Source organism: Salvelinus alpinus, chromosome 20 (genome assembly GCF_045679555.1).
Source record: "Salvelinus alpinus chromosome 20, SLU_Salpinus.1, whole genome shotgun sequence".
Classification (NCBI taxonomy): Eukaryota; Metazoa; Chordata; class Actinopteri; order Salmoniformes; family Salmonidae; genus Salvelinus; species Salvelinus alpinus.
The window spans coordinates 37642140-37660211 of record NC_092105.1 but is presented as its reverse complement, the minus strand read 5'-3'; the positions used below and the strand labels follow the sequence as shown (position 1 = coordinate 37660211).

Below are 18072 nucleotides of genomic sequence, written 5' to 3'. Positions count from 1 at the left end.
GATAGACACACAATGGGCTTTTTCTGTGTTTTTTGGCGCCCCCTTGTGTACTAAGCCAGTAATACTGTATATCCTGGTATGAGAGAAGGACGTTGTGACGATACGAAAATCTGAATACCGCCCAACCCTAATTCTAATGTTACCCAAGGCCTTCATAAACACAACCAAGTGATTATTTTTGCATTAGCATAAATTAAATGTATTAATTACACTGTGAGAATATAATTAGCTTGAAGGGGGGTCCGTCAAGGCCCAGCGGTTCTACTGTGAAACAGGTTAACATTCACAAAGCCGCAGGGCTTGAGGGATTACCAGGACGTGTACTCAGAGCATGCGCTGACCAGCTGGCAAGTGACTTCACTGACATTTTTAAACTCTCCCTGACCCAGATTGTTATACCTACATGTTTCATAGACCACCACCATAGTCCCTGTGCCCAAGAATGCCAAGGTAACCTGTCTAAATGACTATCGCCCCGTAGCACTCACATCTATAGCCATCAAATGCTTTGAAAGGCTGGTCATGGCTCACATCAACACCATCATCCCAGACACACTGAATCCACATACCGCCCCAACAGCTCCACAGATGATGCAATCTCTATTGCACTCCACACTGCCCTTTCCCATTTGGACAAAAGCCACACCAACAGTATAGTGCGTTTAGAAAGTATTCATACCCCTTGACTTACAGTGGCTTGCGAATGTATTCACCCCCCTTGGTATTTTTCCTATGTTGTTGCATTACAACCTAGAATTTCAATTTATTTTTATTTGGATTTCATGTAATGGACATACACAAAATAGTCCAAATTGGTCAAGTGAAAAAAATTACTTATATATATTACTTATATATTACTTACTTATATATAATATATATATATATTTAACGGAAAAGTGGTGCATGCATATGTATTCACCCCCTTTGCTATGAAGCCTCTAAATAAGATCTGGTGCAACTAATTACCTTCAGAAGTAACATAATTATTTAAATAAAGTCCACCTATGTGCAATCTGTCACATGATCTCAGTATATATACACATGTTCTGAAAGGCCCTAGAGTCTGCAACACCACTAAGCAAGGGGCACCACCAAGCAAGCGGCACCATGAAGACCAAGGAGCTCTCCAAACAGGTCAGGGGCAAAGTTGTGGAGAAGTACAGATCAGGGTTGGGTTATAAAAGAATATCCGAAACTTTGAACATCGCACGGAGCACCATTAAATCCATTATTAAAAAATGGAAAGAATATGGCACCACAACAAACCTGCCAAGAGAGGGCCGCACACCAAAACCCACGGACCTGGCAAGGAGGGCATTAATCAGAGAGGCAACAAAGAGACCAAAGGTAAACCTGAAGGAGCTGCAAAGCTCCACAGCGGAGATTTGAGTATCTGTCCATAGGACCACTTTAACTTCTTATGGCTGCAGGGGCAGTATTGAGTAGCTTGGATGAAAGGTGCACAGAGGTGCCCAGAGTAAACGGCCTGCTCCTCAGTCATAGTTGCTAATATTTGCATAGAAAACACTCTGAAGTTTCTAAAACTGTTTGAATTATGTTTGTGAGTATAACATAACTCATATGGCAGGCAAAAACCTGAGAAGTTCCACTTCCTGTTTGGATTTTTTCTGAGGGTGGCAGATTTTCAACCAAGCTCTCATTGAAACTACAGCGAGATATGGATGAGTTTTCACTTCCTACAGCTTCCACTAGATGTCAACAGTCAATAGAACTTTGTCTGATGACTCTAATGTGAAGGGGGGCCGAAGGAGACAGGAATTAGTCACCACTGCCACGAGCTGACCATGCTTTGACCACGCGCGTTCACGTGATAGGCAGCTCCGTTCCATCGCTCAACTGAAGTCAATCTAATTCTCCGGTTGGAATGTTATTCAAGATGTATGTTAACAACATTCTAAAGATTGAATCAGTACATCGTTTGACATGTTTCTACTGACTGTTACGGAACTTTTGGACATTTCGTCACGTTATAGTCACGTTCATGCACTGCTGCTGCTGCAGCATAATGAGGTGTGACGCATCAGACTAAATGGCTAATGGAGTGTGCGTTTTGTCGCAAACCTTACTTTGCTACCTGACAACTTTACGGTTTTTACTTTTTAATTGCCGTTTATATTTTTAGTTTTTCCTTCAAATTATTCTTTTTTTTCATTCAACTTTTTCACTCCGGACGCTTTATCTGGACATGGTTCGTCAGCACCTTCAACAGCCGAAGCTAAGTAGTAACATTAACATGGTGCCTTCTAATTGCAGTCGCTGTACTCATAATATACAGGAGAACGATCGCCTTACGGCGAGGATAGCTGTGCTACAAGCCCAGCTTCAGACGCAATCGTTAGGCAAGGGTAATTTCAGTGTAGGAAAGGATGAAACAGCGTCTGTGCCACCAGTAAGTACAGATAGTAGTAGAAATCCCCTCACACAGTCCCCGCAGCCGGACAACTTTCTCATGGCTTCTGGAGGGAAATGCTGTAGGAATGCTCAACCGGTGTTGCTCATTCAGCCGACAGAAACTTTCAACCGGTTTTCCCCATTAAGCAGCGAGTCGGAGTCTGAGCCTTCTCTTGTCTCTACTCCTCCCGTTACGGGGTCTGAGACGCCGAAGCTTCCCACCATTAGCTCTGACAAATTGAAAACCCTAGTCATTGGCGACTCCATTACCCGCAGTATTAGACTCGAAACAAATCATCCAGCGATCATACACTGTTTACCAGGGGGCACCAACGATGTTAGGATGAAACAGTCAGAGGTCACCAAGCGCAACATAGCTTCAGCGTGTAAATCAGCTAGAAAAATGTGTCGGCATCGAGTAATTGTCTCTGGCCCCCTCCCAGTTAGGGGGAGTGATGAGCTCTACAGCAGAGTCTCACAACTCAATCGCTGGTTGAAAACTGTTTTCTGCCCCTCCCAAAAGATAGAATTTGTAGATAATTGGCCCTCTTTCTGGGACTCACCCACAAACAGGACCAAGCCTGGCCTGCTGAGGAGTGACGGACTCCATCCTAGCTGGAGGGGTGCTCTCATCTTATCTACCAACATAGACAGGGCTTTAACTCCTCTAGCTCCACAATGAAATAGGGTGCAGGCCAGGCAGCAGGCTGTTAGCTAGCCTGCCAGCTTAGTGGAGTCTGCCACTAGTATAGTCAGTTATACTAGTGGCAGACTCAGCTATCCCCATTGAGACTGTGTCTGTGCCTCGACCTAGGTTGGGCAAAACTAAACATGGCGGTGTTCGCCTTAGCAATCTCACTAGGATAAAGACCTCCTCCATTCCTGCCATTATTGAAAGAGATCCTCACATCTCAAAATAGGGCTACTTAATGTTAGATCCCTCACTTCAAAGGCAGTTATAGTCAATGAACTTATCACTGATCATAATCTTGATGTGATTGGCCTGACTGAAACATGGCTTAAGCCTGATGAATTTACTGTGTTAAATGAGGCATCACCTCCTGGTTACACTAGTGACCATATCCCCCGTGCATCCCGCAAAGGCGGAGGTGTTGCTAACATTTACGATAGCAAATTTCAATTTACAAAAAATGACGTTTTCGTCTTTTGAGCTTCTAGTCATGAAATCTATGCAGCCTACTCAATCCCTTTTTATAGCTACTGTTTACAGGCCTCCTGGGCCATATACAGCGTTCCTCACTGAGTTCCCTGAATTCCTATCGGACCTTGTAGTCATAGCAGATAATATTTTAATTTTTGGTGATTTTAATATTCACATGGAAAAGTCCACAGACCCACTCCAAAAGGCTTTCGGAGCCATCATCGACTCAGTGGGTTTTGTCCAACATGTCTCTGGACCTACTCACTGCCACAGTCATACTCTGGACCTAGTTTTGTCCCATGGAATAAATGTTGTAGATCTTAATGTTTTTCCTCATAATCCTGGACTTTCGGACCACCATTTTATTACGTTTGCAATCGCAACAAATAATCTGCTCAGACCCCAACCAAGGAGCATCAAAAGTCGTGCTATAAATTCTCAGACAACACAAAGATTCCTTGATGCCCTTCCAGACTCCTTCTGCCTACCCAAGGACGCCAGAGGACAAAAATCAGTTAACCACCTAACTGAGGAACTCAATTTAACCTTGCGCAATACCCTAGATGCAGTTGCACCCCTAAAAACTAAAAACATTTGTCATAAGAAACTAGCTCCATGGTATACAGAAAATACCCGTGCTCTGAAGCAAGCTTCCAGAAAATTGGAACGGAAATGGCGCCACACCAAACTGGAAGTCTTCCGACTACCTTGGAAAGACAGTACCGTGCAGTATCGAAGAGCCCTCACTGCTGCTCGATCATCCTATTTTTCCAACTTAATTGAGGAAAATAAGAATAATCCAAAATTGATTTTTGATACTGTCGCAAAGCTAACTAAAAAGCAGCATTCCCCAAGTGAGGATGGCTTTCACTTCAGCAGTAATAAATTCATGAACTTCTTTGAGGAAAAGATCATGATCATTAGAAAGCAAATTACGGACTCCTCTTTAAATCTGCGTATTCCTCCAAAGCTCAGCTGTCCTGAGTCTGCACAACTCTGCCAGGACCTAGGATCAAGAGAGACACTTAAGTGTTTTAGTACTATATCTCTTGACACAATGATGAAAATAATCATGGCCTCTAAACCTTCAAGCTGCATACTGGACCCTATTCCATCTAAACTACTTAAAGAGCTGCTTCATGTGCTTGGCCCTCCTATGTTGAACATAATAAATGGCTCTCTATCCACCGGATGTGTACCAAACTCACTAAAAGTGGCAGTAATAAAGCCTCTTTAAAAAGCCAAACCTTGACCCAGAAAATAAAAAAAACTATCGGCCTATATCGAATCTTCCATTCCTCTCAAAAAATTTAGAAAAAGCTCTTGCGCAGCAACTCACTGCCTTCCTGAAGACAAACAATGTATACGAAATGCTTCAGTTTGGTTTTAGACCCCATCATAGCACTGAGACTGCACTTGTGAAGGTGGTAAATTACCTTTTAATGGCGTCAGACCGAGGCTCTGCATCTGTCCTCGTGCTACTAGACCTTAGTGCTGCCTTTGATACCATCGATCACCACATTCTTTTGGAGAGATTGGAAACCCAAATTGGTCTACACGGACAAGTTCTGGCCTGGTTTAGATCTTATCTGTTGGAAAGATATCAGTTTGTCTCTGTGAATGGTTTGTCCTCTGACAAATCAACTGTACATTTCGGTGTTCCTCAAGGTTCCGTTTTAGGACCACTATTGTTTTCACTATATATTTTACCTCTTGGGGATGTCATTCGAAAACATAATGTTAACTTTCACTGCTATGCGGATGACACACAGCTGTACATTTCAATGAAACATGGTGAAGCCCCAAAATTGCCCTCGCTAGAAGCCTGTGTTTCAGACATAAGGAAGTGGATGGCTGAAAACGTTCTACTTTTAAACTCGGACAAAACAGAGATGCTTGTTCTAGGTCCCAAGAAACAAAGAGATCTTCTGTTAAATCTGACAATTAATGTTGATGGTTGTAAAGTCGTCTCAAATAAAACTGTGAAGGACCTCGGCGTTACTCTGGACCCTGATCTCTCTTTTGATGAACATATCAAGACTGTTTCAATGACAGCTTTTTTCCATCTACGTAACATTGCAAAAATCAGAAATTTTCTGTCCAAAAATGATGCAGAAAAATGAATCCATGCTTTTGTTACTTCTAGGTTAGACTACTGCAATGCTCTACTTTCCGGCTACCCGGATAAAACACTAAATAAACTTCAGTTAGTGCTAAATACGGCTGCTAGAATCCTGACTAGAACCCCAAAATCCTATTGATCATATTACTCCAGTGCTAGCCTCCCTACACTGGCTTCCTGTTAAGGCAAGGGCTGATTTCAAGGTTTTACTGTTAACCTACAAAGCGTTACATGGGCTTGCTCCTACCTATCTTTCCGAGTTGGTCCTGCCATACATACCTACACGTACGCTACGGTCACAAGACGCAGGCCTCCTAATTGTCCCTAGAATTTCTAAGCAAACAGCTGGAGGCAGGGCTTTCTCCTATAGATCTCAATTTTTATGGAATGGTCTGCCTACCCATGTGAGAGACGCAGACTCGGTCTCAACCTTTAAGTCTTTATTGAAGACTCATCTCTTCAGTAGGTCCTATGATTGAGTGTAGTCTGGCCCAGGAGTGTGAAGGTGAACGGAAAGGCTCTGGAGCAACGAACCGCCCTTGCTGTCTCTGCCTGGCCGGTTCCCCTCTCTCCACTGGGATTCTCTGCCTCTAACCCTATTACAGGGGCTGAGTCACTGGCTTACTGGTGCTCTTTCATGCCGTCCCTAGAAGGGGTGCGTCACTTGAGTGGGTTGAGTCACTGACGTGATCTTCCTGTCTGGGTTGGCGCCCCCCCCTTGGGTTGTGCCGTGGCGGAGATCTTTGTGGGCTTTACTTGGCCTTGTCTCAGGATGGTAAGTTGGTGGTTGAAGATATCCCTCTAGTGGTGTGGGGGCTGTGCTTTGGCAAAGTGGGTGGGGTTATATCCTGCCTGTTTGGCCCTGTCCGGGCGTATCATCGGATGGGGCCACAGTGTCTCCTGACCCCTCCTGTCTCAGCCTCCAGTATTTATGCTGCAGTAGTTTATGTGTCGGGGGGCTAGGGTCAGTCTGTTATATCTGGAGTATTTCTCCTGTCTTATCCAGTGTCCTGTGTGAATTTAAGTATGCTCTCTCTAATTCTCTCTTTCTTTCTTTCTTTCTTTCTTTCTTTCTTTCTTTCTTTCTTTCTTTCTTTCTTTCTTTCTTTCTTTCTTTCTTTCTTTCTTTCTTTCTTTCTCTCGCAGGACCTGAGCCCTAGGACCATGCCTTAGGACTACCTGGCATGATGACTCCTTGCTGTCCCCATTCCACCTGGCCGTGCTGCTGCTCCAGTTTCAACTGTTCTGCCTGCGGCTATGGAACCCTGACCTGTTCACCGGACGTGCTACCTGTCCCAGACCTGCTGTTTTCAACTCTCTAGAGACCGCAGGAGCGGTAGAGATACTCTTAATGATCGGCTATGAAAAGCCAACTGACAGTTACTCCTGAGGTGCTGCACTCTCGACAACTACTGTGATTATTATTATTGGACCAAGCTGGTCATTTATGAACATTTGAACATCTTGGCCATGTTCTGTTATAATCTCCACCCGGCACAGCCAGAAGAGGACTGGCCACCCCTCATAGCCTGGTTCCTCTCTAGGTTTATTCCTAGGTTTTGGCCTTTCTAGGGAGTTTTTCCTAGCCACCGTGCTTCTACATCTGCATTGCTTGCTGTTTGGGGTTTTAGGCTGCGTTTCTGTACAGCACTTTGAGATATCAGCTGATGTACGAAGGGCTATATAAATACATTTGATTTGATTTGATATAGTCGACGCGCTTTGTGACTTTGGAATTGTTTACCAAATGTGCTAACCAAAGTAGCTAATTGGACATAAATAACGGACATTATCGAACAAATCAAGCATTTATTGTGGACCTGGGATTCCTGGGAATGCATTCTGATGAATATCAAAGGTAAGGAAACATTTATCATGCATTTTCTGGTTTCTGTTGACTCCAACATGGCGGCTAATTTTACTAATGTTCTGAGCGCCGTCTCAGATTATTGCATGGTTTGCTTTTTCCGTAAAGTTTTCTTGAAATCTGACACAGCGGTTGCATTAAGGAGAGGTATATCTATAATTCCATGTGTATAATTTGTATTATCATCTACATTTATGATGAGTATTTCTGTTGAAACAATGTGGCTATACACTATCACTGGATGTTTTTGGAACTAGTGAATGTAACGCGCCAATGTAAACTCCGATCTTTTTATATAAATATGAACTTTATCAAACAAAACACGCATGTATTGTGTAACATGAAGTCCTATGAGTGTCATCTGATGAAGATCATCAAAGGTTAATGATTCATTTTAGCTATATTTCTGCTTTTTGTGAAAGCTATCTTTCGCTGGAAAGATGGCTGTGCTTATTGTGGTTTGGTGTGACCTAACAATCGTTTGTAGTGCTTTCGCTGAAAAGCATATTTGAAATCGGACACTTTGGTGGGATTAATAACAAGATTACCCTTAAAATTGTATAAAATAAATGTATGTCTGAGGATTTTTAATTATGAGATTTCTGCTTTTTGAATTTGGCGCCCTGCACTTTCACTGGCTGTTGTCATATCGATCCCGTTAGCGGGATTGCAGCCATATGAAGTTAAGCCGTTAACTCCGCAGAGCTGGGCTTTACGGAAGAGTGGTCAGAAAAAAGCCATTGCTTAAAGAAAAATATAAGCCAACACGTTTGGTGTTCGCCAAAATGCATGTGGGAGACTCCCCAAACATATGGAAGAAGGTACTCTGATCAGTTTAGACTAAAATTTAGCGTTTTGCCCATCAAGGAAAATGCTATGTCTGGCGCAAACCCAAAACCTCTCATCACCCTGAGATACCTTCCCCACAGTGAAGCATGGTGGTGGCAGCATCATGCTGTGGGGATGTTTTTCATTGGCAGGGACTGGGAAACTGGTCAGAATTGAAGGAATGATGGATGGCGCTAAATACAGGGAAATTCTTGAGGAAAACCTGTTTCAGTCTTCCAGAGATTTGAGACTGGGACGGAGGTTCACCTTCCAGCAGGACAATGAGCCTAAGCATACTGCTAAAGCAACACTCGAGTGGTTTAAGGGGAAACATTTAAATGTCTTGGAATGGCCTAGTCAAAGCCCAGACTTCAATCCAATTGAGAATCTGTGGTATGACCCATCCAACTTGAAGGAGCTGGAGCAGTTTTGCCTGGAAGAATGGGCAACATTCTCAATGGCTAGATGTTCCAAGCTTATAAAGACATACCACAAGAGACTTGCAGCTATAATTCCTGCTAAAGGTGGCTCTACAAAGTATTGACTTTGGGGGGTGAATAGTTATGCACGCTCAAGTTTTATTTTTTTTGGTCTTATTTCTCATTTGTTTCACAATAAAAAATATGTTGCATCTTCAAAGTGGTAGGCATGTTGTGTAAATCAAATGATACAAACCCCCCCAAAATCTATTTTAATTCCAGGTTGTATGGCAACAAAATAGGAAAAATGCAAAGGGGGTGAATTATTACACAAGCCACTGTATTCCACATTTTCTTGTGTTATTGCCTGAATTCAAAATGGATTAAATCATTTTTTTCTCACCCATCTACACTGCCCTACCAAGCAAAAAGGCAGTAACTGCTCATTTGGTCGAAAATGAATGTCATTTTTGCTACATTAAATACATGCTTAATCATGTGGACAAGTATCCTGCCTCTATTGTATTGTGTTTTGGAGAAAATGGGGGTCATGTTAGCAGTAACTGCATAAAGTTACTGTGAAACAAAGGTAAATAAAAGCCATTTTTCTCAGTTCCACACTATGTGCAAGCCTTTTTTGCATATTCCAAAATATGCTGTAACACACAATACCCAATAATGACAAAGTTGAAACATGTTTTGGACATTTTTGAATATGAATTGAAATGGAATACAGAAATATCTAATTTACATAAGTATTCACACCCCTGAGGCAATACTTTGTAGATGCACCTTTGGCAACAATTAAAGCTGTGAGTCTTTCTGGGTAAGTCTCTAAGAGCTTTCCACACCTGGATTGTGCAACATTTGCCCATTATTCTTTTTAAAATTCTTCAAGCTCAGTCAAATTGGTTGTTGATCTTTGCTAGACAACCTCTTTCAGTTGTTGCCATACATTTTAAAGTAGATTTATGTCAAAACTGTAAATTGGCCACTTAGGAACATTCACTGTCTTTTTGGTAGCAACTCCAGTGTATATTTGGCTTTGTGTTTTAGGTTATTGTACTGCTGAAAGGTGAATTCATCTCCCAGTGTCTGTTGGAAAGCAGACTGAAGCAGGTTTTCCAATAGGATTTTGACTGTGCTTAGCTCCATTCCATTTATTTTTTATCCTGACAAACTCCACCGTCCTTAACAATTACAAGCATACCCATAACATGATGGAGCCACCACTATGCTTGAAAATATGGAGAGTGGTACTCAGTAATGTGTTGTATTAGATTTGACACAAACATAACACGTTGTATTCAGGACAAAAAGTACAGGCTTTATTCTGTACAGGCTTCTTTCTTTTCACTATGTCAATTAGATTAGTATTGTGGAGTAACTACAATCTTGATGATCCATCCTCAGTTTTCCCCTGTCACAGCCATTAAACTCTGCAACTGTTTTAAAGTCACAATTGGCTTCATGGTGAAATCTCTGAGCGGTTTCCTTCCTCTCCGGCAACTGAGTTAGGAAGGATGCCTGTATCTTTGTAGCAACTTGGTGTATTGATACACCATTCAAATTGTAATGAATAACTTCACCATGCTCAAAGGGATATTCAATGTCTGCTTTTACATGTTTTACCCATTTACCAGTAGGTGCCCTTCTTTGTGAACCATTGTGAACCATTGGAAACCTCCCTGGTCTTTGTGGTTGTATATGTGTTTGAAATTCACTGGTCAACTTATAGATAATTGTATATGTGGATGAGGCAGTCATTCAAAAATCATGTTAAACACTATTATTGCACACTGAGTGAGTTCGTGCAACTTATTATGTGACTTGTTAAGCAAATATCTACTCCTGAACTTATTTATGCTTGCCATAACAAAGGGGTTGAATACTGATTGATTAAAGACTTTTCAGCTTTTCACTTTTAATTAATTTGTAAAAATGTCTTAAAACATAATTCCACTTTGACATTATGGGGTATTTTGTATAGGCCAGTGACCAAAAATCTAAATGTAATCAATTTTGAATTCATGCTGTAACACAACAAAATGTCAAGAGGAGTGAATACTTTCAGAAAGAACCTAAGGAAAGACCCAAAGGGAGTGCCAGATATAGGGGAGGTAATAAGTGAGGTAATGGAGTCCAGGTGTGTCTGATGATGACTTGCAGGTGCACATAATGATGGATACCAGGACCGGTAGATAGTATACCAGCATCACCAAACGCCGGAGGGGAGGAGTGGGAGTAGAGGTGACACTGCTACCGCATGGCAAGTCTGGAACCAACAGGACCTTGAACAGCTACCCCCAAGCAATGACTGCTAAATAGTTAGTTAAATTGTTCACCAAATAGCTACCCAAACTATCTGCATTAAACCTTTTTCACTAACCTTTTTTACTCATCACATACCCTGATGCTACTGTTTGCTATTTGTTACTTTATTCCTAGTTATACGTACAGTTGAAGTCGGAACATTACATAGACCTTAGCCAAATTGTCTGTCTAAAAACAATTATCATGTGCTTTCACCCATGGAATTAGCTGTCAGGGGGTCAAAGGTTAAGGGGGTAGGATGACCTGAAATATTCTGCTTTTACAAAATGTGATGCTGTTTTCAAATGAAACACAATACCTTGCTCTTGTTAAAGCTTTTAGAATTGATTTGTTTCACAATTCCTGATATTTAATCCTAGTAAAAATTCCCTGTTTTAGGTCAGTTAGGATCACCACTTTATTTTAAGAATGTGAAATGTCAGAATAATAGTAGAGTGATTTATTTCAGCTTTTATTTCTTTCATCACATTCCCAGTGGGTCAGAAGTTTACATACACTCAATTAGTATTTGGTAGCATTGCCTTTAAATTGTTTAACTTGGGTCAAACGTTTCGGGTAGCCTTCCACAAGCTTTCCACAATAAGATGGGTGAATTTTTTTATTTTTTATTTTTTTTTTTTTTTTTTTTATCCCCTTTTCTCCCCAATTTTCGTGGTATCCAATCGCTAGTAATTACTATCTTGTCTCATCGCTACAACTCCCGTACGGGCTCGGGAGAGACGAAGGTCGAAAGTCATGCGTCCTCCGAAGCACAACCCAACCAAGCCGCACTGCTTCTTAACACAGCGCGCCTCCAACCCGGAAGCCAGCCGCACCAATGTGTCGGAGGAAACACCGTGCACCCGCCCCCCTCAGTTAGCGCGCACTGCGCCCGGCCCGCCACAGGAGTCGCTGGAGCGCGATGAGACAAGGATATCCCTACCGGCCAAACCCTCCCTAACCCGGACGACGCTAAGCCAATTGTGCGTCGCCCCACGGACCTCCCGGTCGCGGCCGGCTGCGACAGAGCCTGGGCGCGAACCCAGACTCTGGTGGCGCAGCATAGCACTGCGATGCAGTGCTCTAGACCACTGCGCCACCCGGGAGGCCAAGATGGGTGAATTTTGGCCGATTCCTCCTGACAGAGATGGTGTAACTGAGTCAGGTTTGTAGGCCTCCTTGGCTTTGTGATGGCCACTCCAAAACCTTGACTTTGTTGTCCTTAAGCCATTTTGCCACAACTTTGGAAGTATGCTTGGGGTCATTGTCCATTTGGAAGACCCATTTGCGACCAAGCTTTAACTTCCTGACTGATGTCTTGAGATGTTGCTTCAATATATGCACATCATTTTTCTTCCTCATGATGCCATCTATTTTGTGAAGTGCACCAGTCCGTCCTGCAGCAAAGCACCCCCACAACATGATGCTGCCACCCCCGTGCTTCACAGTTGGGATGGTGTGGTTTACTGTGGATATAGATACTTGTACCTGTTTCCTCCAGCATCTTCACATGGTCCTTTGCTGTTGTTCTGTGATTGATTTGCACTTTTCACACCAAAGTACGTTCATTTCTAGGAGACAGAACGCGTCTCCTTCCTGAGCGGTATGATGGCTGCGTGGTCCCATGGTGTTTATACTTGCGTACTATTGGTTGTACAGATGAATGTGGTACCTTCAGGCATTTTGAAATTGCTCCCAAGGATGAACCAGACTTGTGGAGGTCTACAACTCTTTTCTGAGGTCTTGGCTGATTTCTTTTGATTTTCCCATGATGTCAACCAAAGAGGCACTGAGTTTGAAATACATCCACAGGTACACCTCCAATTGACTCAAATTATGTCAATTAGCCTATCAGAAGCTTCTAAAGTCATGACATAATTTTCTGGAGTCTTCCAAGCTGTTTAACGACACAGTCAACTTAGTGTATGTAAACTTCTGACCCACTGAAATTGTGATACAGTAAATTATAAGAAAGTTTTTGCTTGATTATGACAAGCTCATAATCAAGTAAACCTGACAACATTTTTGATGAATGTTGCCAGCTTGCTTTCAGTGATATTTCAACTAGAACTGGCTAGCTACTGTCCTTGTTTGTTCTGATAGAATGGCAAAGACAAACCCAAAAAACACCCACATCAAACCACACCCCTTAAGATAACTCTCATTTGCATTCAGTGATGGCAGCAAGTTTTTCTTAATGAGCATTAATGAAAATGAGGCCAAATCAGGAAGTGCAGTTGTCCTTTAAGAATGATCTTTCCCTGCTCAACTGCTCACAATGTGGATCCTTAACAGTCTGAGTCCAGCTAGTAAATGGAGCTCAGGTGCAGTGGTAATTGGAAGGGGAGTAGAATACGAACATCCAGTTAACCTTTCCAGACTGCTTCCCAGACTCCTTTTAAGGTTCAAAGGACTCCTCCATCCTTACCCAGAGTGCCTTGTGTCCTGTTACCCATGATCCCTAATCTCTGACCTCTAACCCCTGACCTATGTGAGCAAGTTTGAGGTGCAGGGCCAGCAATTTACCTAGGTTGAGGTAGAGAGCCAGCCTGCCCCGGTGTGACAAACTCACCCAGGTTGAGGTAGAGGGCCAGCCTGCCCCGGTGCAGCTCCAGAGTGATGTAGTCGCCCCTCTGACCCTCTCCGTGGAGCAGCACCCCCTCAGCCTGGCGGCTCTTGAATCGCAGCGAGATCACATCCTTCACCGTGCTCATGGACTTCTGGTTAAACCGGTAGAGCAGGGAGCTTCTGCCATCAAAGTCTGCCACGTACGATTCTAGATGAGGATTGAAAGAAGATCAAAGAATCATTGCTTTTTAGAAAATGTCCTCAGTTATGGCACTCTGTGTCAGGTCTGAGCTGTGAGTTTTCTGTTGCCAGTACTTTTGAGAGGAATTGAAGTGGCAAGTTACATTTCTTTTTACAGAATTGACTTTTCACCACAAATTCTGATTGGAAGTATATGTCAAACTTTTTCTATTTATTCTGAGGTACTTTTATCACAACTCTCTAGCTCTGTCTAATACATTATCTAACACTGCGCCTCGGCTCCATGCTCAGTTCATGTGGATGGGCCTGAACTGAAGATATACTGTATTGAGGTTCAGCAGCAGGAGAAATGTTGAATTCCTGTTTTTAAAGCCTGAATACATTATATTTTCTGATGGGATTCAGTTTCTGTAGGCAAAGCTGTCTGAATAAATAATGCAATCTCTAACATGCACCTGCTATTCCAACACAGAACTGAGGGAGGGTGATGTGCCTAGAGAAACAAGGGAATCAGCAATGAGTAGGAGAAAACTTGACGTGTTTGGGCAAGCTGTTCAAATAACGTTTACATTACATTGTATCAAAGACATGACTTTGCTATCATGTATTTAAAGAATGTTTAACACATTCGTAAACACACAAACACAATTCTAGAATCCCCCTACCTCTTAGAATTGTTTACTCAATCGAATAAGTAAAAATAATAACAAAAATCTATGTTTATTGGTCACGTATACAGATTTGCAGATGTTATCTCAGGTGCAGCGAAATGCTTGCGTTTCAAGCTCCAAAAGTGCAGTAATACCTAGCAATAAAAAACAAGACACACATAATCCAAAAAGTAAGGAATGAAGAAATTAGTCCGGAATATAAATATATATATACAGTACCAGTCAGAAATTTGGACACACCTACTCATTCCAGGGTTTTTCTTAATGTTTTACTATTTTCAACATTGGAGAATAATAGTGAAGATATCAAAACTATGAAATAACACATAGTGAATCATGTAGTAACCAACAAAGTGTTAAACAAATCAAAATATGTTTTATATTTGGGATTCTTCAAATTAGCCACCCTTTGCCTTGATGACAGCTTTGCACACTCTTGGCATTCTCTCAATCAGCTTCACCTGGAATGCTTTTCCAACAGTCTTGAAGGAGTTCCCACATATGTTGAGCACTTTTTGGCTGCTTTTCCTTCACTCTGTGCACCAACTCATCCCAAACCATTTCAAATGGGTTGAGGTCAGGTGATTGTGGAGGCCAGGTCATCTGATGCAGCACGCCATCATTCTCCTTATTGGTCAAATAGCCCTTACACAGCCTGGAGGTGTGTTGGGTTATTGTCCTGTTGAAAAACAAATGATAGTCCCACTAAGTGCAAACCAGATGGGATGGCGTATCGCTGCAGAATGCTGTGGTACCCATGCTGGTTAAGTGTGCCTTGAATTATAAATCACAGACAGTATCACCAGCAAAGCACCCCCACACCATCACGCTAGAGGAACCCCTCGCCAACAGCCAATGAAATAGCAGGGCGCCAAATACAAATCAACAGAAATCTCATAAATCAAATTTCTCAAACATACAAGTATTACAATTCTCGTTAATCCAATTCTCGTTAATCCAGCCACAGTGTCTGATTTCAAAAATGCTTTACAGCGAAAGCTCCACAAACGATTATGTTAGGTCACCACCAAGTCACAGAAAAACCCAGCCATTTTTCCCGCCAAAGAGAGGAGTCACAAAAAGCACAAATAGAGATAAAATGAATCACTAACCTTTGATGATCTTCATCAGATGACACTCATAGGACTTCATGTTACACAATACATGTACGTTTTGTTCGATAAAGTGCATATTTATATCCAAAAATCTCATTTTACATTGGTGTGTTATGTTCAGTAGTTCAAAAACATGCTATGATTTTGCAGAGAGCCACATGAATTCACAGAAATACTCATTATAAATGTTGATGAAAATTCAAGTGTTATGCATAGAACTTTAGATACACTTCTCCTTAATGCAACTGCTGTGTCAGATTTTTTTTAAACTTCACGGAAAAAGCATAATCTGAGAACGGCGCTCAGAGCCCAAACCAGCCAGAGAAATATCCGCCATGTTGGGTAGTCAACATTATTCATATTATTCATATATAAATATTCACTTACCTTTGACGATCTTCATCAGAATGCACTCCCAGGAATCGCAGTTCCACAATAAATGCTTGTTTTGTTCGATAATGTCAATTTTTGTCAATTTATGTCCAATAGCTTCTTTTGTTAGGGCGTTTGCTAAACAAATCCAAAAGCGCGATCTGGTCCATTCGGACGAAACGTTCAAAAAGTTATATTACAGGTCGAAGAAACTTGTCAAACTAAGTACAGAATCATTCTTTAGGATGTTTTTATCATAAAAGTTCAATAATGTTCCAACCGGAGAATTCCATTGTCTGTAGAGAAGCAATGGAACGAGAGCTAACTCTCAAGTGAAAGCGCGTGACTTGAGAACGAGGCTGTAGGCAGACCCCTTAGTCAAACAGCTTCCATCTGGCCCCCCTTCACATGAGAAGCCTGAAACCACATTCTAAAGACGGCTGACATCTAGTGGAAGCCTTAGGAAGTGAAAATTAACCCATATCCCACTGTGTATTCGATAGGGGTGAGTTCAAAAACTACAAACATTAGATTTCCCACTTCCTGTTTGGATTTTTTTCCTCAGGTTTTTGCCTGCCATATGAGTTCTGTTATACTCACAGACATCATTCAAACAGTTTTAGAAACATCAGAGTGTTTTCTATCCAATACTAATAATAATATGCATATATTAGCATCTGGGACTGAGTAGGAGGCAGTTCACTCTGGGCATGCTATTCATCCAAAAGTGAAAATGCTGCCGCCTATCCCAAAGAAGTTAAGTGTGCCTTAAATTCTAAATAAATCACAGACAATGTCATCAGCAAAGCACCACCACACCTCCTCCTCCATGCTTCACGGTGGGTACCACACATGCGAAGATCATCCGTTCACCAACTCCGAGTCTCACAAAGACACGGCGGTTGGAACCAAAAATCTCAAAAATTGGACTCATCAGACCAAAGGACAGATTTTCATCGGGCTAACATCCATTGCTCGTGTTTCTTGGCCCATCAAAATGTCTTCTACTTATTGGTTTCCTTTAGTAGTGGTTTCTTTACAGAAATTCGACTATGAAGGCCTTATTCACGCAGTCTCCTCTGAACAGCTGTTGTTGAGATGTGTCCGTTACCTGAACTCTGTGAATCGTTTATTTGGGCTGCAATTTTTGAGGCTGGTAACTCTAATGAACTTATCCTCTGCAGCAGAGGTAACTCTGGGTGTTCCTTTCCTGTGGCAGTCCTCATGAGAGCCAGTTTCATTATAGCACCAATGATGGACTGTCGTTTCTCTTTGCTTATTTGAGCTGTTCTTGCCATAATATCTTAGTATTTTACCAAATAGGGCTATCTTCTGTATACCACCCCTACCTTGTCACAACACAACTGATTGGCTCAAACGCATTAAGAAAGAAAAAAATTCCACAAATTAACTTCTAACAAGGCACACCTTTTAATTGAAATGCATTGCATGAAGCTGGTTGAGAGAATGCCAAGAGTGTGCAAAGCTGTCATCAAGGCAAAGGGTGGCTACTTTGAAGAATCTCAAATATAAAATATATTTTGATTTGTCTAACACTTTTTTGGTTACTACATGATTCCATATGTGTAATTTCAAAGTTTTGAAGTCTTCACTACTATTCTAAAATGTAGAAAATAGTAATAATAAAGAAAAACCCTGGAATGAGTAGGTATGTCCAAACTTTTGACTACATTTTGTTATGTTACAGCCTCATACTAGAATGGATTAAAAAAAACATAGAAATAAAATCAATACCTTATTTACGTAAGTATTCAGACCCTTTGCTATGAGACTCAAAATTTAACTCAGGTGCATCCTGTTTCCATTGATCATTCTTGAGATGTTTCTAAAACTTGATTGGAGTCCACCTGTGGTAAATTCAATTCAATTGATCATTTAAAAAGGCACACATCTGTCTATATAAGGTCCCACATTTGACAGTGCATGTCAGAGCAAATACCAAGCCATGAAGTCGAAGGAATTGTCCGTAGAGCTCCGATACAGGATTGTGTCGAGGCACAG

At 41.7% G+C, this 18072-nt stretch overlaps 1 protein-coding gene across 1 annotated transcript in view; it reads right to left on the bottom strand.

Moving 5' to 3' along the window:
• Positions 1-18072, bottom strand: part of LOC139546790 (contactin-associated protein-like 5) — a 126283-nt gene that overhangs the window by 62524 nt on the left and 45687 nt on the right. The window contains exon 5 of the mRNA XM_071355572.1: positions 13696-13899. Within this exon, the coding sequence (XP_071211673.1) occupies positions 13696-13899 (204 nt within the window). The remainder of the gene's footprint in view (positions 1-13695; positions 13900-18072) is intronic.